General features: G+C 37.5%; 1 protein-coding gene across 1 annotated transcript in view; it reads right to left on the bottom strand.

Moving 5' to 3' along the window:
• TNIP3 (TNFAIP3 interacting protein 3) overlaps positions 1–26,635 on the bottom strand; it is a 98,353-nt gene that overhangs the window by 47,517 nt on the left and 24,201 nt on the right. Inside the window, exon 3 of the mRNA XM_032858551.1 lies at positions 1,604–1,724. Coding sequence (XP_032714442.1) covers positions 1,604–1,724 — 121 coding nt within the window. The remainder of the gene's footprint in view (positions 1–1,603; positions 1,725–26,635) is intronic.

The following is a 26,635-nucleotide window of genomic DNA, read 5'->3' as shown; positions in this document are numbered from 1 at the left end:
GCATACATTTCCATGAAGGAGGAAAATCCTAACTGGGAGTTAGAGATGGTATGTATGAGGGTTCAGAGGAAGAGGTGAGATGAGAAGGGGAGAAATAAGCCTTCCATGGCTCTAACCATCCACAGACATTCATTTCTTACTTTAAAAATAGGTACTACTTGGGGCACCTCGGTGGTTCAGTGGGGTAAGCATCTGACTCTGGATTTCGACTCAGGTCATGATCTTGGGATTGTGAAATTGAGCCCCACAGCCCAGTTTCGCGCTTAGTGAGGAGTCTGCTTGAGATTTTCTCTTTCGCTCTGAGCCTCTCCCTGACTTGCGCATTCTCTCTTTCTCTCTCTAAAATAAAGAAGTAAATCTTGAAAAAAAAAAAGATACTGTTTTGTCAGGGGCAAGTGAGTTTCTAAACAGGAAAAAGTATGTAGATGCCAGACACACACAATTCTATGTTTATTAAATGAATGAAAAAAGAGGTGGAGGGGTATCTGCAGCATATTCTTAAAGTGATAACAGGTAGGTTCAACGAACTGGGTAGGTCTGTGTGTGTGTGTGTGTGTGTGTGTGAAAAAGAGAGACACAGAGAGATCCCAAATGCTAAGAGATGTTCTCTGGGAGTGGTGGGCCAAGAGATTTCACTGAGGTCCGGAGCTTAAACCTTATTTAATTCCAGGGTCTCCTTTAAGAGAAAAAGATATAAGTGTATGAAAGCAACTTAGGTGCATAATTAAATATTTGTCTATGAGATCCAAGCTATAAAAATCTCTGTATGATTTTTATAGTTGAAAAGATCATTAGAAATGGTTTCTAATCAGGAGGACTACAGAGCTTGAGTTCGTGTGGTCATTTATGATGCATTTCAAGAAAGTCATCCTCAAGATTCCTAGCCTGACCTTACCCTTGAATTTTATTTGCTTCTATGAAGCACCATAGAAAAGTATCCTGAAACAAGAAGAAATTCATAGTTGGACAACTCCTTTTATTTGGAAAGCCTGTTTTTTCTTTTAAAAAACAGACAATGTAGAGTGCGTGGGTGGCTCAGTCAGTCAAGCGTCTGCCTTCAGCTCAGGTTATGATCCCAGGGTCCTGGGATGGAGCCCTGCGTTGGGTTCCCTGCTCAGTGGAGAGTCTGCTTCTCCTTCTCCTTCTTTCACTCCGCCTGCTTGTGCTCTCTCTCTCTCTCTCTCAAATAAATAAAATCTTTAAAATTTTTTTAAATGTTAAAAAAGGACAATGAATTGTACTGATTTTAGTAATCCAATGTAAGAATGTTTACACAAATTGGGTGACTTACTCCCCAAAAAAGAGATGTTGCTGTATTTGACATTCTTTTTTTATAGCCTGAGCTTGTCCTTACTTCCCTGTAGAAACACTTGCCTGCCTGGCATCACACTTTAAATGGGAAAGTGTTTCTGCTGAAGGGTTTCCTCAGTAACAGGAAGTGACTGTGTAAGAGAGGTTTTATAGTGGTTGACTTTATCCTCTCAGTCATCAAGGAAGTACATTACTGTAAATGATTTGGGGACTGTCCCCATAAATTCTTCTGGGTGAACACACTGTTGAAGGGTGTTTTGAGAAAACGTAGAAAAAAAAGGTGGTTTCTTACCTTTAGGGAACATGAATTTCTGTGACTTGGTGTGGCTCCCAGGGTCACCCCTTTAAGATCGGGAGAAGCATTCCTCTCAATCAGATCTCGGATTTTATTGTCCAATTCCATGCTTTCACATCTGCGCAGGGGGGAACAGGAAAGGCACATTTTATAAAGCCAATTAAAAATTATTTAAGGGTACAATGAGTTTTCAATGGCATGGAGGTATACAGTACCTTTCTAGAATCTCCCAATCTCTGACATCATTTTGTATTAGTCCATGCCATTAGAGCACTTCAAGGAACACGGGAGTTTAATTTTCACTTTCTTGCACATTTATACAAAATGATAAAGTAAGATGCAGACAAGTTATGCATTTTCACAGTCTGATAACAATGACCAGAACTGAGCACTTACAGTGAACCGGGTGACCTGCAGTTTCTTACTCAGTGGCACAAGAGTCCATTGAGGTATCACCCATCACCGCATTTTACAGTTAAGCAAACTTGGATTTAGGAAATTAACCAACTTACAAATTTATGCAAAGTCAAACGCTGGCAGGGTCAAGAGAAAACTCAGATCTATAGGATTCTATAGCCTCTGTGTGTGCATGTGCCTGTGCATGTGTGTTTTATTTTTTTTTTACTTTTTTACTATTTTATTTTTCATTTGTTCCTTCCAGTTATGTTGAGCAATAATTGTCATAGATTACTGTATAAGTTAAAGTATGATGGTTTGATTTACATATATTGTGAATTGATTACCACGATAGGGTCAGCTAATATCCATCTTCTCATATAGATATAATAAAAAAAAAAAAAAAGAAAGAAACATTTCTCCTTGTGGTGAGAACTCTTATGAGCTACTCTCTTAACAACTTTCCCATACATCCTACAGCAGTGTTAGCTCTAGTCATCATACTGTACATAGCATCTCTAGTCTTTACTTATCTTATAACTGCAAATTTGTACCTTTTGACCACCTTCCTCCAGTTGGCACTTCCCCCACCTGCTCTGGTAACCACAAATCTGATCTCTTTTTCTGAGAGTTTGGTGGGGGTTTTCTCATCTTGTGTTTTTTTTTTGTTTTATTTTGTTTCGTTTTGTTGTTAGATTCCACATATAAGTGAGATCACATAGTACATACAGTATTTGTCTTTCTCTGTCTGACTTATTTCACTTAGCATAATGCTTTTAAGGTCCATCCATGTTGTCACAAATAGTTGTATTTCCTTTCCTGACTGAATGATATTCTATTGTATAGGGGCAGCTGAATGGCTCAGTTGGTTAAGCGTCTGCCTTTAGCTCAGTTCATGATCTTAGGGTCCTGGGATCGAGCCCCACGCCAGTCTCCCTGCCTTCCCACTCTCCCTTGCTTGTGCTCTCTCTTTCCCTCTCTCTCTCTCAAATAAATAAATTAAATCTTTAAAAAACTATCTATATCTATATCTCTCTCTCTATATATATATACATACATACACACACATCCCCACCACTACTTCTTTATCTATTCATCACTGATGGACAGTTAGGTAGTTTCCATGTCTTGGTTATTATCAATGATGATGTTTCTTAACCATTCTTGCTATATGTTTGCAATTAACCTGAGAACAAATGCCTAAGCAATTATTTGCTACCAAATGGAAGTATTATATTAGAGTCAAAGATTAATTATCTTAAAGAGAATCTAGTCCAATGGTTATCATTTATGAGAACTAGAATGAATTGCTCACCTTCCCATGACCATTAGTTAATAACACCAAGATTTAAACTAGATTTTCTTTTCTTTTTTTTTTTTAAATTTTATTTATTTGACAGAGAGAGAGAGAGCACAAGCAGGGGGAGTGGCAGGCAGAGGGAGAGGCAGGGTCCCCATTGAGAAGGGAGCCCAATGTGGGATTCCATCTCAGGACCCTGGGATCATGACCTGAGCTGAAGGCAGACGCTTAATGACTGAGCCACCCAGGCACCCTGACCTTCATATTTATATTTATTCTTTCTTTCAGGCTGTGAACTTGTACCTCATGCACCACATATGATGTCACTGTATGTTACAAGCTACTGGGTCTAGGGTAAAATTCTTCATGGCCCAAACTGTTACATATGCAGGACATTGAGTCTGCAATTGTTTCCCATAACCCTCTGAGAAGAGTTGCAAAATTCCTTTGAAAACTTCCTCAAATCCTTCAGATTAGAGTCCCAAATAGCCCTGGGATTGAACTAAACCAAAGGTTAAGCCCCTGAGGCAGTTTTCAGAACTAATCTGAACCAGACTTGCCTATCACCAGCTCACAATACTTTCTGTCACAACATCCCTCTGTGGCAAACATGTTCCTAAGCCCTTTCAGACCCCAGACAGGATCACCACTTTGGTATGACCCATTAACAACTTCGCAGCCCCAAGATGATCTAGCTCCCTTGCTATGTTTCTGAGCTCATCTTCTCTTCCCCTCCTATCTGTTTGTTTGTTTGTTTGTTTTGTTTTTTTTAAATCTTCCATGCACTCTTGCCCCATCACAGGGTACAGAACATGCTAAGCACAAAGCCCACTCTGGGGACTTGGTGTTTGCTATTACTTCCACAAAACCTGCTCCCCACTGCTACTCAGGTCCTGCCTCAAAAATCACTTTAACAAGAAAACCTCTTCTGACTAATGCATCTGAAATAGCTTTTTCATACCCATCACTACTATCCCTTAATTCTGGTTCATTTTCTTCTTAGAATTTTCTATTATTTTGATTTCTTATTTATTTGCTGTTCCCTCTGACACCCACAGAGTTCCCATATATGCCCCAGAAAAGAAGGGCCTTTGATTTTATTCAGCTGCTCTGCTCTTTGGCACATAACATGAGCTCAATAAATATTTGTCATTAAATAAATGTGACTCTGTGATAAAATTTAACTCACAACACCTAACCTTAACATTAAATCTAGCCACTAAATTATGATACTTATTTAAAATGTATGTGAATAACCTCAAACTCATAAGACTGCTAAAGTTGAGACATAAATCATGAAGCAAGGAAACACTAACAGTTGCTTTCTAATGGACACTTGAGCTCAGTTATTACTGTCTTCATGGCTGCCTTGTATTTTGTTCATTTGTTTATTGTTTGTTTTTTAAGTAGGCTCCATGCTGGGACTTGAACTCACAACCTTGAGATCCAGACCAAAGCTGAGATCAAGAGTTGGATGGTTCACTGACCAAGCCACCCAGGTTCCCCTGCCTCGTTCTTCTACTTGCATTATGTGCATTCTTCAATGTTCAACGATAATTCATTGAGTATTCACTATTGCAGGGTACTCACTTTTCACAGAAACAATCACATGGTATTGATTCTCACACTGTCCCAACTTTAATGGTGAACATGGTTAGATGCCAACAGCCACCACTTCCTTTTTCATTTGGACAAGTGAGTAAACGTTTTGCTTCTGATCAGGGACCCTGTTCCCTCTCTTGAGTGTGGGGCTCAGAATAATAGCCAAAGACAGAGGGTCTTATGAGGGTGGTGGTCCCTGGACTTGGTGAAGAATGAGCCTCCATGTGGTGACTTTGAGTGCTACAGGAAGAGGAGAAATGACAGCAAAGAGGAAGGGAACCACGTGGTGGTGACCAGAGGCAAGGAGCTCCTGGTTATATATATGAAGCTGGTGGGTCTCAGTGTGGACCTCTGTGGCAGGGACAGGGCTTGAGTGCTCAGGACCCCAGCTGGGAACCGAAAGAACACAGGAGGGGATGGGACTCCAGAGATCTTACCACAGTGAGGACTGGAGCTTATTTCTCACTGGCATTGTTATGGCCATTGTTGTCACTATAATGAGTATACCTCAGAATGTACAGTCAAAGCCTCTGAAAAAAGCATTAGATGCAGTGGAAAGTAGAATATAAGCCTTAAGAGTTGAACCTAATGATGGGACCTAGAGAGTCCCTTAACTTCTCTGAAGATTCTTGTGGTTTATAAGAAGAGAAATACTGTTACATTGTGAGACTGTTGGTAGGATTAGTGACAACATGTACAAGGGTTAGCCCAGGGCCAGCCCTGCTATAGGTGCTCTATAATTGAGAGCACTCTTTTCATTCTGAGGGTGCTGCCCAGCTACCAAACGCTCTAACAAACGAGCTTGGAAAGTAAGAAAAATACATTTAACATATTGCTGAAAAGAAAAATAATTTAGAAAACACACACAAAAATCCAATTTGATTCACAAGATAAGCAAAAAGTTTAGTCACACCTTGGATAAAAAAAGATAGCCATGTTGCTATTTGGGTTTTACAACATTCTTAGCAAATCTCTTAGATTATTCTTTAATATAAGAATTTGTTAGATAAAATATTTTATATTGTTTTTTATTAGTGAAATTTGTTCTAGTTCATGAATTTCAACTGGTCTTAGATATATTCTACAAAAAAAAAAAAAAGAAAAACAGTACTTAACAAGGTTTATTTCTTTCTGTTAGGCTCAACAATGTGACAGTTGAGAGGAAGAATCAATTAAAGTTGATAAACTCTGCTTTTCTCTTTAGATCATTAAATAATTGCATGCATCATAGATATAGTTTTAATATAACATTTCAACTCTAGGTCCAGAGTTGCCTTAAAAAGAATAACACTCTACCAAATTTTTATATACAAATAGAACAAAGCCTACATAATCCTGTGTGAGTTTTACTGGGTACATACTATACTCACTTTTGGATCGGTTTCCTGCTTCTACTTCTACCCCACTGATCAGATTGAGGTTTATGGTTCCAATGACCTACACTCCAGTCCCTACTTCTTAATCACCATTATTTTTCAGATGGGAAAATTGAGCCTTAGGAAAGAAGTGCTGGAGTGGTTGGGTGGTAGTCAGTTGAGTGTCTGACTCCTGGTTTCATTTCGGGTCATGATCTCAGGGTTATGATTTCAGAGTCTTGAGATTGAGCCCCACTTCTGGTTCTATACTCAGTGCAGACTCTGCTTGAGATTCTCTGCCTCTCCCCCTCCCTCCCACTCATGTGTGGGCACACACTCTCTCTTTCAAATAAATAAAATCTTAAAAACAACAACAATAAAAAACGTTTCTTAAGGTCTCTCATTATAAGGGGCAGGATAAGGATGCACTCTGAAGTCCAGGACATTTCACTCTATGGTGTGAATTGTCAACACAGCAAGACCATAAGAGTCCTATGTTATCCCCAAATAATTGAGGTTTTCCATCTTGCTGAGTGTGTTTGCTTCAGCTTCAAAGAAAACAACCTACTGGGGTCTAAACTGAAATGTAGCTGATTTACAAAGTCAGATGTTAGGAGAGCTTTAGAAGACAAGGTATGAGGTTCAGGTGTCTCACCTATGACCTATCTTCAATGTGACTCCTTTTTTCTAAGTTGTGAGTTATTGATCAGGGTGCATAGATGAGATGCAGGTGGTCCACGAATCATCCCAAATAAAATTGAATATGAAATAATAGATGCATTATATGCTCATTGTCTCCCTCTAAAGGAAAGGTCTATAGTTTTTATCAAGTTCTGGACTTCCCCCAAAAGCTGAAAGTTACTGACCCGACTTAAGTTACTGTCATGAGTGAACATTGTAAAAAATCAAATCTCAGCATGGCTTTCTCTAAGAGTACACTTTAATTTCTTTTTTACCATGAAGAAAGTACAGAAATTCATAAATGTCTCTTTGATTCAAATACTCTTACTAAAATTTTTATTTGACTTGGCTTCCCTGCTAAATCACAAGTGAACAGAGAATTACAGAGATAATACTGTTAAGCCCAGAGTTCTCTGAGGTGAGCATGACTGAGTTCAATGAAGTCTAGTAAATTCCCATTGGACCCTGACTTATTCGTAGTTTATTTTAAAATCACATGAATATAAATCTCCTGAATTATTATCCCTCATTCCTACCTTTCACATGCAAAAATAAACCAACATAGAAAAGTAAATAGAAATGATATTAATATGAATCAGATTTTACCAGTAGGATAGTAAGTTAATCCAGTATGACAATGAAGCTTTAAAAAAAACTTTCCCTAAATTATGTATGATGTGTGAGCTGATTTTCCCTAGACTACCACCAGGAAAAAATGATTCACCCAGTGAGCAACCACAGAAAATATGGAAAGAGGTGAACGATATGCCAAATAGGTATATTTGGAGCCCTCAGACTTCTTTTACACATTCGAAAGTCTCCAGTACAGAGGCCTTAAAAAAATTATCCAATTAAACAAAGTATAAAGCATGTCTTTGAATGCCATGGTTTAATAAGCTTATCCAAGGATTATTTCATTATTTAAATTTTACTATTTGATTAGAGCTTAGACATTTTTCATTTGTAGAAACCTCTCTGCTAGAAAAGATAATCCTGAAGGTTATGGGTTCCTGTTTTGTAGGGCATTAACTAATATCTAACCATCTTATTCTAACATTCCTTTATCAAATTGCCTATAACTACCCAGCTCCTCAAATGCTCTTTGAATGTGTCTTCTTATCTTCTGGGGTATCATTAATTAATGAATTGAATTAAAACCATGAACATAAGTTCATTTTACGCTGTATGATGATCCTGTTTTTAACTTTTTGTGCATTGACGTTAATATCACTGGATATCTATACTTCAAAGTCATCAAGTTTCTAGTTGTTGGTAATGACTCATGGTGAGCATGCAATCCAGATCCACCAGACTTGGTTTTGATGGTTACATGCTACGGTTGCATCATTGGTATTGGCCAGTAGTGTACATTCCTGAAGAACATTATTTTACTCAATAGACAAATAACTACAATCTTGGAAATAACCTGAAATTCATTTAATTCATCTCCTGCATTAGAACACACACAAATGAGGCACAGAGGGGTTAAATGACGGATTGCAAAGCCAGGGCAAGAATTAAGGACACTAATGTTCTTCCTTCCTCCACATATACTCGCCCACTTCAAATGTCCACATTTCCTCCCAGCCTGCTGCCAAGGTCACATTTTGTGCTTTGATCTTACCTCCTAAGCCAAGACCTTTTAGGGAAGAATTTGAAGAACAAAGCACATTTACAAATATAAGACAAGGAAAAGTCGATAGTGGGTCTTCTCTAATGGAAATGCTTCCAGATGTTCAAAGCCTGGGAGTTGTAATCTTTGGTGACCCAGGAATGAGAAGTGTTGTCTAAAAGAGTATAATCAAAGACTAATTTTTTAGGTTTTACTTTTTGTTATTATATAAGTACTCTGAGTATGGTCCTGGCCAATGTGGAGAGAAACAAATTACTCTGTAATATATGTTTTATAATATGTAATATGTGATATGTAATATATTACTTTGTAATATGTATATGTGTTCTAAATGAATAAGTCAAAGTGTCTTAATTATTTTAGTAGTTGAGAACTTCAACAGTTGTGGCTTAAGAAGGTAGTAGAAGAGAAAATGATTACTCAGAGAGTTTTTAAAGTAGCATTGGCCTCAGGCAAGAATGAATATTTCTAAAGTTTTACCCAAGGTTATGTGGTTTAATAATTTAAATACTGTCTAAAAATGGTCTTGGTGTGCCTGATACTAAAGCCCAGAGAATGGGGTTATTTCTTAGAAACATGGAGTCTGTTATAGCCCTCAAATTGCATTCCTGGCTAGATCCCTACCTATCTCCTCCGTGCTTTTGAAACGTGCCAGGTTGCTGAACTAATGCGCATCCTACCCAGGACAGAGCTCCTGGGCTGCACCCACGAGGAGCATGCGCACAGAGAAGCCAGGTTCGAGAAGAGATAGAGCTGCGGCAAGTGCTGGTCAGGCCATGGAAGGGCACCAGTGAGCAAAGCTATGTAGAAACTGTTACCCTACTGAGTTGGCTCTTCACTGGAGCTGTTCTGTAGGGGTGAAGCCCTCTCTTTCACAAGGGCAGAAGGACAGAGATAGGATATAGCCTCGGGAAATATTCTAATACGTGCATACATTGGCCTCTTTGCTTGGCTTAATGTTAGCCACCCTACAGTTTTCACCTTAAATATGGGAGGGAAACTGAATCGTAGATTGCATGGGATAGTCCAACTCTGTATTTCCATCACAACCTGCCTTTCTCCCATTACAAAGCTTATTACGCTTTATCGTAAGTGTGTATTTGCTTACTTACATGCATTCTCCATTCGATTATAAGCCTCTGGAGGCAAGGACAGATTTAGCTTGCTTATCCATCTACATACAGATCCACGCCAGGATTATTAAATATTGCACTAGAGAACAAATAGTTAAGAACAACTAGATCTAAAGTCAACAAAGATAGAAGGTAGTCCTGAAGAAGCTTTTATTAAAAAGTCATGTGTAGGCTGTCCCTCTGTCCTTTTTAGAGTGTTTTTTCCCACGATGAGATCTATGTTATTTCTCCCCTCCTCATGTCAATACATTTGCCTCTGAGAAAAGGAGTTGACTTACAGCTATGAATATCGTGACAGGGACACAACTTTCTGCTACAAGGTGTAGTTTCAGGCATCAGTAGGCAGGGTTCAGGAGGTATTTCTGAATTGGAATTTCCAGTTAATTAATTAAACTCACAGTCACATCAACACTTGAGAAGAAACATAAATAAGGGTTCAAAAGCAAGTATTAAGCACAGTTCTTTACTAACACTCTCTCTGAGTTTTGATGAGAGGAAAATGATACCACACTAGATCTCATCATGAGCAAGATGAGCCCAGAAGAGCACTCTATGTTGAGATGTGAGTTTTTCTACCCCAGGGAGCAAGGATCCAAGAAGTGGAAAAAGAAGAAGAAGAAGTCAAACAAACATTGCTATTCTGCCTATCATTTATCACAGAGTTATAAATAACACAAATGCCCTCTCGGACAAGGCTGCAGGAAGAACACAGCTTCACAGGTTTGTGGACCAATGGCAGGGGGAGGGGAGGCAAGCAGAGAGTCCTTGGTATTTTTGTTGTTGTTTTTGTTTTAATATGGGATACTATCATTAGGGTTTGTTTGTTTGTTTAAAGTTTTGTTCTCTTCAAGAAGCAGACTATAAAAAGTGAATAATCTTAAAGATTGAGGTGATAGGAAACTTTGTCCCTAAACACCATTATGAAAAGCAAGTTCAGCCTTGCTTTTCGAGACAAGAAAACCTTGGCACTTACTCTACCATTTGCATCACCTAGTCAGTGCTTTTGAACCATTGTTCTGGAGTATGAATATTCTCATATTGACTTATTGATGAACATCTGGAAGAGAACAAACTAAGCTAGATATTCACGCACCGAAAAATCATGTATTTTTTTGTTCATGTTGAACGGTGGTAGAATACCCCATTCCAGAATATGCCACTCCAGCGTGAGGATTGTTTTTGAACTAAAGTCACTTGGAAAACAGCAGATGGAAGGAAAGCTTTCGGATCTCCCCTTTTCTTTCCGAAAACTGAGATAAGACTCCTTTTGAAAGACACCCTCCCTCTAGTAGGAGAAAAGAAACATTCCTATTACCCAGGCCAGGAAGACCGAATGAATTCTCCACAAACAGACCTTGTTAAAATAATTCTGATTTTCCTTTAGCTTCGCTATATATTTTACATTTCCATAAAAGCTTCTCTTTGTTCAACCTAGTAGAAAAACATTTAGGTTTCGCAATTTCTTTGGATCTTTATTTCCACAGAAGGGCTCCCATATCACAGAAACATTTGTATGTTTTTCTCTTGTAAACTTTCATTACAGAGCCCCAGCCAAGCCCTAAAATGTGCAGAGGAAAGAATTTGCCTCCCTTATAAATAAGAATTTCAACAGGAATATTTTGGTATATTTTGCAGTTGAGTCCATATCAAAAAACAAAAGAGGTAAGTTAGGCCTGGGATTTTCATCTGATGTAACCACATTCTTGTGTTGACTGTGGTTTTCATTTAACTTCTAAAAAAGTATCTCTCAAATCTCTACACAACATCAACTTGTGACTAGGAAGACTGAAAGACTAAATTTTGAGTCATATCTAACTAATTATAATACTTCCCCTTGTACCTCAAATGATGTTTATTGACCATGTATTTAGGTGTTACCATCAAACAACAAAGCAATATCACCTTAAAACTATTCTCTTAAATCACTATTGCTAAAGTTGAACTTCATTGGGACAAATATTTGAAAGGACTTTCTATTTTAAAGGAGCAGCTATTAGCAAAATGATTTCATTCAAATTCTTTTAAATTATATCAAAGATGGCAGGAGATGCTTTTAATGTCAATACCTGAGGTATTAAGTAATTTAGACACTAAACTCCAGAGCTTTATAAAAATTTTAGAATAGTTGACCTTTCTAAATGATCATTAAATAATACTTATGTAAACTATATCTGCTTAAATGTGATTTTTTTTTGACATCTGTTTTGGAGTTTCATTAAAGCATGGTTGCCATTCTTGGTTTTAATTTATGAGCCGTCTGTGGATTTGGAGTGGCATACAGCATACAGAGGTGCAGAGCCAAGGGAAGACTGGCAAGTGAGGCAGCTTGCTCATCGGAATCCACACTGGTCTGTCTACGGACGTTAAGGAAATGATGGAATAGGTTATGAAGACATTTGTTGTGTCAGAAATTTGGGGGAGATTTCATAACAGCTTTTCCAAAGGTCGCAAACTGACATATGAGAATTTAATATCTTCTGTTATCTTCTGACGGCATGTTTCCAATTCTCTTGTCTAACTCATCAGGTACCTGCCGACTCTTTGTTACCTCCCTTGCATGTTTTCTTAAGGCGGTACCTAATAGGCTGAATTATCACATGGTCAGCTATTATCATGTGTGGGGTAATCCTATGGATTTTCTGAGAACTGTGTCTGAAAACATACAGAAATTTAAGTAGGTTCCTCCTCTGTTGGAAAGACTGTGTTGATTGAATAAAGCCTCTAGAGGGCACTCTGCATTCAGTTCAGGTAGAAACTAGTTTCTGAGGTTGCTCACATTTTCATTTTGAATTTTACAGAAGAGGGAGAGAGAGAGGAGAGATATGTATTGTACACATGTGTGATAATTGTAGCTTACTTCTGTTTATTTTCTTTTTAAAGTCTTTTAATAAAAATTGTATTCAATTTTTAGTAAAGTTTTGTTTAGCTTTTTATGTTGCAATCGTTGTTTAATACTCATGTAATAGACTTACACCAAATAGATTTCCTCCTATAATGGTAAGTTGGTTTATTAAAGGTAGCAATAGTCCCTATTTACCTTTTTTTTTTTTTGCAGTGTTCATATGAATGTGAAATTGATGAACCCAGAGTTTCTTCTTATACCAAAAATTAAGAAGTATTCAGAAAACTGGTTAAAATGGAATAATTTTAGGACACCTGGGTGGCTCAGTGGGTCAAGTGTCTTTGGCTCAGGTCATGATCCCAGATCCTGGGATCGAGTCTGACATGAAGCTCCTTGCTCAGTGGGAGTCTGTTTCTCCCTCAGCCTTCCCCTCCCCTCTGCTTGTGCTCTTATTCTCAGACAAATAAATAAAATCTTAAAAAAAAAAAAATGGGACAATTTTAGGCACGCCTAGTGGCTCAGTTGGCTGAACCAATTTTGGCTCAAGTCATGAGCTCAGGGTCAAGCCCCGCATCTAGCTCTTGCACTCTACTTGGAGTCTGCTTATCACTTCCCCTCTGCTTCTTCCCTGGCTCTCTCTCTCTCTCTCTCTCAGTCTCAAATAAATAAATAAATAAATAAATAAATAAATAAAATCTTAAAAAAAACAAATGGGACAATTTTAGCATTAAAATAAATAATGATCGGAATGCATTATATCTCATTAAATAAAATAGGAACTCACTAATTTATACATACACAAATTTTAAAATGAACAGAAATTGGAACAAAAGAAATATTTTCTTTACATTGGAATGCCTACTAATAAATGTAAAAGAAACTATGGTATTAGAAAATCAATATTTGACAGCCATCACAGTAACAATTCAAATTGAGAAATATCAATGGATGCTAACAATAGTGGCTCAAATTTTGATGAAGAATGGAATATTTACATAATTTCATGGGATCTCCCACCCCATTACTTAGTGAATACTGGAGGAAATACTAAAGAATAACTTCACACTGGAGAATCTTGATAGGCATCACCTTAGTCCAAATGATAAAGGTTAATATTACCAGTAATGAGAAAAATTTAAACTGTGACCATCTGATGGGATGCATTAAAAACGCACAGCTTCACATCTGTGATATTCCTGCCCCAATGCATAATCTGAATCTAACTATGAGGGACATTAGACAAAAGCCAACTGAGAGACATTCTACTGAATATCAGGCCTATAAATTGTCACATCGTGAATGTCAAGCAAAGACTGGGGAACTATCTCAGACTGAAAGAGGCTTAAACTCATGAAAAATAAATGCAGCGTGTGATCCTGGATTGCATCCTTTTTTTTTTTTTTCTATGAAGGGTATGAACCAGAAAATTGGCAAAAAATTGAATGGGTTTGAGGGTTAAGTGGTAGTATTGTATCAGTTTGGTTCACTTTCTGATTTTGATGTGTAGCTTTTTATTTCACTTTAACATAGGATGATTTGAAGCTGAGGGCAAATACGAGTAGACAAATACAGGAATTCTTCTCGGTCCTCCCTGATCTCCCTAAAAGCAGAGCATGCATTATCCCTTGTGACGGTGGCATAAATTTCACCCCTCTCCTCTACCAGGATGGGAAGAGAGACTTTTATCCACAGAAATAGAGAGCCAGCATGGAAATTAATCTGCACAAACATACCTGACCAAAATGATCTTTATCATCCAACGGTCCCCCCCATATATTTCCTATTCATTTCCCTACAATTTATTTTCTCTTGATGCTCACACCTCTTTCCTTTGTTAAGAAGTATCTATAGGCTCCCGAATCTAACTGCTTCTTTAAGTTTCACTCGTTTCTTGTGAACTCCTGTGCAAAAAAAACATTAGTACATGTATATTACTTTTCTTTTGTTAAGCAGCCCTTGTCAGGTAAATTAGCAGACCCCTGATACTGAACCTCAGAGGGTAGAGGTAAAGGTTTTCCTCGTGGATAAGGGATTATTTTGTGATTACGTGGAAAAGTGTCCTTGGTTGTGGGAAATACAAACTAAATCATCCAGGGGTAATTTATTTTTGAATGGAACAGGAGTAAAAAGATCTTTGTACACTTAGAAATTTTAGTTTGAAATTATTTCAAAGTAAAAAAGTACTTAAATATTAAACCTACAAAATAAAATCTGATTTGACACATAAATTATCTTATGCTCAACGTTGAAATCATTTTATAAAATGAAATTAGCATTTCATTATGCAGCGGACACTAAGACACAGGCCAATAAATCTTCTTTGAGATTTGTGAAATTAGTGCAAACCAAAACAAAGCAAAGATGATTAAGTGTTTTGTAAAAGAATACAGAGGGAGAACATTTGTATGAATCATATTAGTTTAATGGTCTTTTCTAGCCATTCCAGAAAAACAAATGAGCTATTTTCACCATAGTATTTAAAACCAAGTTAGGAAAAAAACACACAAAATATCAAACAAAACCCCAAACTTTGAATGTCTTCACCTTTGCTCTGTAATAGCTGGCATTTCACCTCCCTGTGGACTTACAATAAATATATAGGCTCTGTTGAACTCATATTGTGGAAGCCTACTTTTGGAAATGTGGGTTAGTACTAAAATCCATACACACTAGAAAAAAAAAAAGTCTTAGAAAGACATTTTTTTCTCATTTGATTCCACAAATATTTCCGTAAAACTTCTTTGTGTAAGGTCCATTAACCTTCAAAATCAACCAAGAGTGTCCTCATCATTTTGGATGTGTTTCATAAGGAAAGGAATGTGCATAAAAGGGGATTTTTTTTCCTTTCAATAATTACAATTTTTTTTTACACAAGGATGAGACCTTTGACATCGGAGAACATCACAGATGTTTATAATGAGTTTTTATCACTGTATTATTTTTATTTAAAAAAATTTTTTAAAGATTTTATTTATTCGATAGAGAGAAAGATCACAAGTAGGCAGAGAGGCAGGCAGAGAGAGAGGGGGAGGCAGGCTCCCTGCTGAGTGGAGAGTTGTGGGGCTCCATCCCAGGACCCTGAGATCATGACCTGAGCCGAAGGCAGAGGCTTAACCCACTGAGCCACCCAGGCGCCCCTGTCACCATATTATTTTTAGATGCAAAAGCTCTAAAACTATACAAAACTTATCTAGTCATTTCTGAGTGTAGAGAATGGATTATTTATTTGTAGGTGAAATGGAAAAAACAACACTGGCTTCTCTTTGTTTTTACAAAATATCAAACCATTGAATTTGGAGTGAATTTTCAAGGGTCATGATTATGAAAGACACCAGCAAAGCAAAATAATTTTATTATTTGGTATAAAATTAGTTTTTGTTCTTAATACATCTTTACAAGATTAACATTAAAGCAATGCAGTATTTGTGTAAGCGCAACCACACACACACACACACACACACACACACACAAGACTAGAACAGGAATTACTAAAATTGGGTAGGTCAGAATACATGGCAACCTAGTGAACCTCCCAAATAACTGGTATCTCAGAGATCCAGTGGAAAAAGGAGCATCTTCAAAGGCCAGGTAGCATTCTGTAGTGAAAACAGGGACCAACAGGTGGGTAAGGTGACATTGTTTTGACAAGTGATGACAGGATGGGTGGGAAACAGTAGCCTTCTACTAAAGACAGGACATTCACCCTCACTCAGGGACACTTGTTGAAATATGACAAACATAACCTGCCCATCCAGGCTAGTCGTGGGGATGGCAGCATTTACTGACCCTGGCACTGCACTGAACACTGTATGTGCTTTATCTCATTCAATTCAAAGTCCCTCTTGAGGTCAGAGCTGCCTCCCCTGTCTTACAGTTGAGGAAACTGAGGTTCCCAGAGATGAGATCATTTGCCCTCTTAACTATTGCTTTCCACTGAGCAAGGATTATGTGTTCACTGCCAAAGGTAAAGCATTAGAAAGATCATAGTGACACTGGTAAAGGTAGATCTTTTTAAAATTTGTCCCCCCCATCCCCATAGCAAGTATCATTTGAAAGAAGAAGACACTTAGAAAAGAAAGCTTCATAACACAAGATTAGGTCCTAAAGAACTGAAAAATCAGGACTGGTACAGGAAATAGTTTTGTGTGGTTGACTATGTCATGGAGATCATAACACAAAAAAATTAGATTCAGAATTCCAGTGAGATTTGGAAAACCACAACATTGGTCAGACTATTTTCAGAAAAATGAAATCATAAATATGCAGAGAAAAGAATTTAGTTTTGTAGATAAAAAAATTAATTGTTTAAAGATATACATTCATGCTAAATGTAAGTATGAATATCTAACAATGTCAAGTCTCAAATATGCTGAATAAATAGGAATAACAAGTATTTTAATCTTTTGTAATAAATATTTTTACAATAATTACAAGAATACAACTTTAATGCAGAAAATTTGAATAAATATTTTCTTTAGATACACATACATATTTTTAAAATTGGGGCTAAGGGTATATTAACTTTTATATTTTGCTTTTTCTGATTAATGTATCATTAGAGTACTAAAGGCCTTTCCTTTAGTAAAGACATCCATGGGCAAGATAGGAATTCAATTTAAAATATTCAAGAATAAACATGAGCCAACTTGGCTTAAATTATGGAGCTTAATAAACGTTAATAAAATACAGTGTATTTAAACCCCAAAGACAGGAAAAAAACAGAAGAGAGTGAGACTATCAGGGCAATGTAAAAGCTGATGTATGGAGTGTTGAATCACTATATCGTACATCTGGAACTAAAAAAACACTGTTAACTAACTGGAATTAAAATAAAAACTTAAAAAAATAAAAGAACAAGCAGGTGGCTGTTCAGAGTTAAGAAACTTGGTTTTTGACTTTCCTGTTAAAGACTTTGGGTGTTTCTTAACACCTAAGTCCAAGCTCAAGCACATGTAGGATCTATTCTAAGTCTTGTGACACAGCTACACATTAAAAAAAAAAAAAAAAAAATTGGGATTCACCCAAAGATTCTGAAGGAATTTGAGGGCAAATTTAGGAAACTTCCTCAAAATATGGTCACCATCAAGAAAGAGATGTGAGGATTGCTAGTAATAATTTAATTAATAAGAAGAGCCATATTAGAAAGTCAAAGGCCTTATCTGCAAGCAGTAGAATTTCATGATGCAGATCCACTAGTATGAAAATAAATTTAAGTCATAGAAAGAAACCTTTCCCTAAGGACAGATCTTGCTTCACTGAATAAACACACATGGGAAAACTTCACTAAGATTGCAAGTAGGCAAAAACAATTTTAAAAAATTGAGTAGCAATAAAAATATTTTGTCGTGTTTTTAAAAAGAGGTTTTAAAAAAGAACTGAAGGGTATAGGTAATAGATATATTTCTGGTTCAGTATAAATATTTGGTTTCTCTTAAGGATCTAGGCTAGGAAAGATTTCATTTTTTGTTTGTTTTTTGGTTTTGGGTTTTTTTTTTTTTGTAAATTATAGGAAAGAAAAAAGAAGCAATGACAATGACATTTTTAAAACCTTTTCAAACCAAAATGTTAAAGGAAAAACAATAAACTACAGGAAAGATAATAAGTTTATGGGTAGCTATGAAAAGTGGTATATGACTTTCATTGTAAGGAATTGCATTCAGAGAAAACATAACCCAAAACGTATTGTTTGCTTATGAAATCATCCTCACAGCTTTACAGAGGTAAAAAAGCAAAATAAAAAGAGAATGATTAGATTTTATCATTCATCCATTCAACAAATAATTATTGAACACCTACTATGTGCCAGATGCTCTTCTTGCTGGCTGGCACATTATATCAATGAACAAAAAAGAAAAAGAAGGAGCACCTGGGTGGCTCAGTGGTTTAAGCCTCTGCCTTTGGCTCGGGTCATAATCTCAGGGTCCTGGGATGGAGCCCTGCATCAGACTCTCTGCTCATCAGAGGGCCTGCTTCCCCACCTCCCCCTCTGCCTGCCTCTCTGTCTACTTGTGATCTCTCTTTCTCTGTCAAATAAATAAATAATCTTAAAAAAAAAAAAAAAGAAAAAGAAAAAATCTCTGCTGTTGTGGAGATTACATTCCAGAATTTCATAAAAATAGCAATAATTACCTGACCTCCAAACAAATTTATAGTGAATTTGCTTAATAAACATGGCTCAGAAGATCCAGTGAGGACCAGGAATACTGATCAAGAAGATTAACTGCTTTCAAATAATTAAAATTTTAGTATACCTGTTTGAAAAACATAAGTAGTTTCAAGAAGAATGTTAACAAAATCATGGAATATGCTATGAGAACAACCCCTCTCAAAAGCGACTAAGGTCTGCACTAAGACCCTAGAGTTTACGTCATAAAATACACACATAACTCTTAAGTATTTAAGTTTTTTAAAATAAAAATGAAGAATTAGGAGGTTCCTAAGAAAGATAACATCTTTAACCTGTAAAACTTTCCAAAAATTCTTTTGAAAAGGGTACAGATCCTCTATGATAGCTAGAGACACAAAGTTGTAGAAAACCTGAGAGGTGGTTTGATGAAACGCTCCAAAAAAATAAAATATCCTGAGAACGCCAGGACACACCACAGCAGCCCCAGGCGAAAGCACTGGGCAAGGATGAGAGCAAGGAGATAGACATTTCCAGCCAAAAGCAAAACAAAGAAAGAAAATCTAGAGACCCTGTGGAGGGCAAGAAAACTGGGAAGTGCTCATGCGGACGGCCTCCTCCTCCCCACTCCATGCACAACCTCAGGGAACAGCCAGGGCAAGAGCTAGGAGGAGTTGAGTAAAATATTTGTGATAGCTATTGACAGCAGTTTTTATTTAAGAGTAAATGAAGGTGAGCGGGAAGCCTGTGAGGAAAGAATGTTGCTCCCCTGTGCTGGCCAAGGAACCCACAGAACTCCACATGTCCCGGCCAGGAGCTAGGCTAGGCATCAGATGGATTAGAAAATGTCACCGGCAACCATCGATTAAATGTTTCAACCCACGACAAGTTGAGAGATGTGAGATTAAACTTATAACTGAACTGATTTTTATCTCTCCAATTCTCCCACACTCAACTGGAACGGATGGTGTGTGCCAGACTGAGACACCTTGAAAAGAATGTTTCAAGGAAGACTCAATAGGAAAGGAAGCTAAGGGAACTCAATCCTTCTGAGGTGACTCTGGGGCAGGGAACTTGTCAGGTTCACTGACAGGGTGCATGGTTCTGGTTGCTGCGTCAGAGCCCCGACTGAGGGGGCAGGGAAGGATGGGATCTCCCTGGTTCTCCACTTGCCTCTCTAAGAGTTCTGCACTGGGCTGCCTATTCCCAGAAGGAGGAGCACCTGTTTCTCAATTACACGAAGGCACTCCATGGGCTAGTGGTGCCCAGGCAACCGTGTCCACTGTCAGAAACCACAGTCAGAAGCAGAGCCCTTACCTGGCAACACTGGGGTGACATTTGGCATCTCTTCTCTTTGTATCTTGAGGCGTTGCGACCACTTTGCCTCAGCTCCTTTACTGGCCCCACATGGGTACAGACGAGGGGAAGAACTTCCTCGTGACAGTTCTCACCCAACAGGTAACACCGATCACACCTGAGAGTACCAAGCACTGGCGAAGGGTGACTAGGATGACTACAGAAGAATTTTTACAATGACATTATGAAAATTACAAATTCCCTTTGCATAATCTTAAATTAAGAATAGGACACTTTACAGTCCAAGATTTCTCAAAAACGTTATAGTAGGGCCCTCAGCAGCTTTATTTAGACCCAATTTCTCAAAACTGTACCTAGTTAGAACTTGTCAGGCTGAGGGGATTTTCCACACTTCTGAGCAACGTTTTTCATCTTTACACACAGTTTTGACAGTTGGCAGCTGCAGAGCCACTGGCGGTCTCTGGATGCATAAAGGGATCCCTGAGCACACATGCCCTGACCAGCAGGCTTCCAGCTCCCACGGTGCTTTTGGTAACCACCAGTGAACTGCCCTTCTGAAAATTCCTTTGCCTATGACAGAACTCTAATTCAAAAAAGAGCTCTGGCTGACGTTCAGGGCATGATTGATTTAATGACCAGGGAATTATTGCCAGCAAACAGGCACACTGGCTAGCCTTTCTTAAACAGATTTTGTGTGTGTGAGTGTGTGTTTGTTTGTTTTGTTTTTATTCCCTCAGAGAGCTTTTTGTTTCTTTTCATCCATTGGATTTCTGGAACTCCAGTCTCGTTGGCCATTCCAAGTCCTCTGCTCAGACTCAAAAGAGAAAGCAGAACTGTACTGGAAAATCATGTATCTTAGGTAGAACGAACCCAGAGGAGAATGTCACAAAGTGAAACTGTTCTTTGGATCTGCTAGGTGGGAGTGAAAGTAAAGGTCACTTTTTGGTAACAGACTCTGAATATTAGTAAAAGTGGAACTGTGTGTCGGGGAAAAGAGTAGGAGTTGAAGGTCAAGGGGGAAATTTGGTGGCTGTAGTAACTATGGTTAATTTATGAATGGACTCTAAGCTACGTCAGTGGATGCTTCAGATGAGCCTGAATGAGTAGGGGGCAAGAGAGGAAGTTTTGGGGTGTGAGGAAAGTCCAGAAAAGGTGCTAATCAAATGTTCCACAAAAGAGAACGACGGGGTAGCCATATTAATGCTTTATTTAGTGCTTGGAAAGGACCACAGGAGGCCCCACAAAAGAAACCTTGCAAGATGGCCTGTGGTCACCGGCTTGCTTCGGATAGAACAGCAGGCTCCAGAGTAGAACATCTGGTTATTAGGTATTGTTTTCTGTTTCATGTGTTTAAAATTAATTTCTAAGCACTATTTTGCATGCTTCAGAAAACAAAACACCAAAGCAAAAACCCAAAACAAAATATCACTAGCTTTCTTAGAGGAAAACGTAGTTAATTGTTCCTTGCTATGATTTTTGCCTTAGGCGAATTTAGAGGTAGAATATTTATAAGTCTTCGGATAAGTCTATCATTGCTTCAGGCAATACATCTTTCTCCCTGCTGCTCTTCCAAGCCTATGTGGCCATGGAAAGAGCTCTGGACCCAGAATTGGAAGGTCTGGATTCCGGATGTACCTCTGCCCCTACCTACCTGTTATTTGGGCAAGTACTTAGCTTCTTCTTTGCCTAGTAATTAATGCATCTATTCATTTATTCAGTGGCCAGATACCAAGAAACTGCTATGTGCATGAGGATCTCATTTTCTTCATATGGAAATCAAAGGAAATATCCTAGATCAACTCAACGTTGAAAGCACATGGTTGATTTAAAAATGTCACCATTTTTCTTTTTGAGAATGTGGTATGATACGTAGATTTATTACATATTGATTAAAGTATTGGGCTACGCATTTTCAAGTAATACACTTTTTTTTCTTTATTGGATATTTTTACGCTATAAAAGTGCATGCATTTTAACAAGCAGACATTAGTGAAGACAAAAAGAAAAAGTTAATAATTTTTGTATCCTTCCCTGAGTTCTACCTTACTGTAATAATTAATATTAACACAAGTATTCCATGTTTTTTTCCTAGGCTCATAACAAATATAAGTATATATGATATTTATTTATTAAATTTATTTATTTTCTTCCTTTCTTTTAAAAAATAATAATATACCCATATTACACATCACTGTGCTAATTATTTGGTTATTTTGTACCACTTTGAAAATTTTTTCAGGTTCATACATATAGTGTTAACCAATGATTTTTAATGGCCAAATATTACTTGAAAATTATAAATGGACCAAATTTATTTATTCATTTCCCTATAATGGAAAAGTTAGTTGTTTCTATGATTTTTTTTTTTAATTTCACTAGAATCAATCTGTAATAGAAATATTTGTCTAGGGGTGCCTGGGTGGTTCAGTCAGTTAACTTCTGTCTTGGGCTCAGGTCATAATCCTGGGGGTCCTGGGATGAAGCCCCAAAGGCTTCCTGTTCAGTGGGGAGCCTGCTTTTCTCTCACCCTCTGCCCCACCACCTCCTTGTGCTTTCTCTTGAAGAAATAAATAAAATACTTTTTTAAAAAAGAAATGTTTGTCTAGGTATACTCTTATATACTGATACTTTATTTATATAGATCTACCAAAGTTAGATTCTTGGGTCAAAGAGTATGAATATTCACACTTTTTTTTCTAAGATTTTCATTATTTATTTGAAAGAGAGAGACTATAAACAGGGGGATATAATCAGAGGGAGAGAGAGAAGCAGACTCCTCACCGAGCAGGGAGCCAGACACGGGGTTTAATCCCAGGACCTCGAGATAATGACCTGAGCCGAAGCCTGACACTTAATCCCTGAATGATCAAACTTTTAATAATGCTTCTAGGTAATTTCCAAATTGGTTATAGTAATTTTCATTTATATCATCTATGTGTAAGACTTCTTATTTTTGTACAATGAAGTTGGCTCTAGATGTATTAATATCTTTGCCGAAATGGATATCTCAGTGTTATTTTAATTTGTATTTTCCTAATTATCAGTGATGTTGATCATATTTCAATATGGTTATTATTTATTTGCTTGTTCTATTCTATAATTGTTTTTTCTGGTTCTTGACTGACTTTCCTTATGTGTGTTTCTCCTTTCCCATCTGCAGTAGTTCCTTGTTTAGTGGGCATTTTCTCAGATATAGGAGTTACAGAAAAAACACAAAGCAAGATAAATGGGATTAGGACTATGGGTGTTAGTTTGAGGAGGTAAGAATTGCACTTTTATATAGGTGAACAAAGGCAGGGCTCATTGAGAAGGGGACATTTGGGCAAGCCTTGCAGGAGGTGTAGGAGTGAGCCATGTAACTTACTGGGCAAACAGTCATTTCCTGTCAAGGTAGCCAGTGTCAAGATTTTAAGGCTAGAGCTTGCCTGATATGTCCTACAAATAGCAAGGAGGAAGATATGACTGGAGTAGAAGGAACTAGGAGGGGGACGTATCTCATAATACTAGAAATAAAAGGGAGTCAGCTCAAGGAGGGCTTGTGTGGTGAGCATTAAAAAAACATGGCTTTTTCCTGGTGAGCATAACAATGTCGAATCTCTATGTTGTACACCTGAAACTAATGTAATATTGTGGGTCAACTACACTTTAACTAAAGAAAAAGAATCTTGGCTTTTATTCTGAGGAGATGAGGTTTTTGAGTAAAGGGGTGAAATGATGTGATTTATTTTGAAAAGATCCCTTGGTTTCTGGGTTTAAGGAGGTAAGGGAAAAGGCACAAACCCATTTAGAAAACAATTGCGGTGATCCAGATAGAGACACTAATGGTTTAGATAGCGTGTTAGTGGGGAGGTAGAGAGAAAAGGTTGGATTCTGGGTGTAATTTGAATTTAACCAGTAGGACAGGAAAAGAGAAGTGGAAGAGAGACAGAGAATAAGCAACCAAAAAAATGGAGTTGCCCTTTATTGAGAGACAGAAGACTGAGGGAAGAGCAAATTTGGGATACTTACAAAAGGAGGGTTTTTTGTTTTTTTTTTTTTTTTTGAGCCTCTTATTTCAGATGTCTTTTAGACATCTCTACAAAGACATTTCTGTAGATATGTCGAGTAAGCAAATGAGTAAGACTTGACCAAATTTAATCCTCACCTTAACACAGTAAGGAAGTTGTGGTTATTGCCTGATTTGCAGGTAAGTTAAGTGTAATCATGTTCGACTTTTTTCTTAAAGATAATAATACAAATTATTCATTATTGTCAGCGAATTTTATCATAGACACATGGCTGAGTATTTTGATCTTTTAAATACAAATTTATTTAAAGGTGTTGAAATATGAGGCTTGGACCTACTCTAGGTTTTTTCTTATACGAAGCCCCTGAGCTATAGAACTGTTTAATTTTGTATTTATGGGGATGCCTCTTGACATTTTGACTCACAGTAGAAATAGATTTAGGTATTGACTCCAAAGGGCAAAGAGCTAAGAACAAAACAAGGTGGTCAGGTAGAGGAAAATCTTGTTGGAAAAGAACAGTCATGGAGGGTATATTAGTGAGAATATCTTTGTGTATGTGGTCTGGGTTTTTTTTTCTCTTTTTTAGCATTGTTAACTACTGGCAATTGAAAAATGACCCTGAATGTTCAGAGATGTGTTCAAAAGTACAAAGAAAGGGGCACCTGGGTGGCTCAGTGGGTTAAAGCCTCTGCCTTCGGCTCAGGTCGTGATCCCAGGGTTATGGGATCGAGCCCCGCATCGGGCTCTCTGCTCGGTGGGGAGCCTGCTTCCTCCTCTCTCTCTGCCTACTTGTGATCTCTGTCTGTCAAATAAATAAATAAAATCTTTAAAAACAAATTACAAAGAAAAACAAGCACAATATGAATAAAAAACAATGGTTAATGATGTATTTTAATCTAGAATATAAAGAAGATATTAGAGTCTGATCATTACAAAGCAAGAACTTCTAAAATCACAAAGAGCAATTTACAAGTCTCAGAAAAATCAGAAAATTTAATTAATCTACTGAAGTTTGGTAGAAACCAGGACACACCAATACACGATTTATGATAGTTAAATGTCCATGGCTTAAGCAACTAATTCTATGTAGGTGCTATATTCCTTTAAATCTTCCTCTCTACACTATTTCATAAGTCAGGTGATTTTTAAGTGTTTTATTTAACTGCTCTAATACTGAGTTAAGATATTAGTCAATGAAAACAACAACAAACCTGTAGTTTCTTTCTTTTTTTAAGATTTTATTTATTTATTTGACAGAGAGAGACACAGTGAGAGAGGGAACACAAGCAGAGGGGGTGGGAGAGGGAGACACAGGCTTCCCACTGAGCAGGGAGCCTGATGTGGGGCTTGATCCCAGGACGCTGGGATCATGACCTGAACCGAAGGCAGAAGCTTAGAGACTGAGCCACCCAGGTGCCCCAAACATGCAGATTTTGGGCATAGTTTACCACCCAGAGTAAAGGAACAAAAAAATGAGTGTCATCTAATAAAAAATATACTTGGTCTTGGGATGTCTGTGTGGTTCAGTCGGTTAAGCAGCAGTCCATTATGTCCATAAACAGCTCAGGTCATGATCCTAGGGTCCTGGGAGGGAACCCCACATCAGGGTCCCTGCTCAGTGGGGAGTCTGTTTTTCCCTCTCCCTATGCCCCTCCCCCTGCTTTGCTCTCTCTTTCTTTTTCAAATAAATAAAGTCTTGAGATATATATATATATACATATATACACACACACACACACACATATATATACACATATATATACATATATATATTTTTGTTTGTTTGTTTTTGGTATATATATACACACATATATATATACATATATATACATATACATATATATACATATACATATATATACGTATATATATATGTATGTGTATATATATACCAAAAACAAACAAACAAAAAAATATATATATATTTTTTGGTTTTTGTCCCTTGTTCTTGGCAGAACCCCTAACATCCTTGGAATTTCCTGAGTGATTAGAGTGTCTTATTAATCAGTCGGTGCTCCTTCTGGCCACACTTAATTTATGTTAATGAGGTGACTCAGGTTGGGACTCTTAGAGAGCTTCAGTCTGGTGTCCCAGAGAGGGCATACCTCCCCATACCTTACCTATGTGTCTCTTCCTTTGGGCTGTTCCTGAGTTTTATGCTTTATAATAACCTGGTAAATGTAATTAAAATATTTGCTTGAGTCCTGTGAGCCATTATAATGAATTATTGAACCTGAGGAGGGAATTATAGAACCCCCAAATTTATAGCTGGTCAGTCAGAAGCAGAGGTGGCCCCTGGAGCTTGTGACTGGAGTTCAAAGTGGGGTCAGTTTTGTAGTACTAAACCACTAACTTGTGGCATCTGTCTAACTCAAGGGAACTGGTGTCAGAATTGAATTGAATTGCCAAATACCCAGTTGGCTTTGGAAAATCTGGTGTGCAAAAATCACTCATTTGCTATTGGAAAGAAAGATGTCACAATGGGTATAAATAATGCTTATAATAACCCAAAATTCTTTATAATGATAGAAAGATTAGTGAGCCCAGAGGAGATAAGTCTCCAGATTAGCCTTGTAAATTCAGATCAATAAAATTATGACAAATCTCACACATACTTATTTCTACCTCTGCGTCTCCAT

The sequence above is a fragment of the Lontra canadensis genome, unplaced genomic scaffold (genome assembly GCF_010015895.1).
Source record: "Lontra canadensis isolate GAN:19392208 unplaced genomic scaffold, GSC_riverotter_1.0 scaffold1, whole genome shotgun sequence".
Taxonomy (NCBI): Eukaryota; Metazoa; Chordata; class Mammalia; order Carnivora; family Mustelidae; genus Lontra; species Lontra canadensis.
Note: the sequence above shows the minus strand (reverse complement) of the source record. Positions and strands in the feature narration are given on the sequence as shown.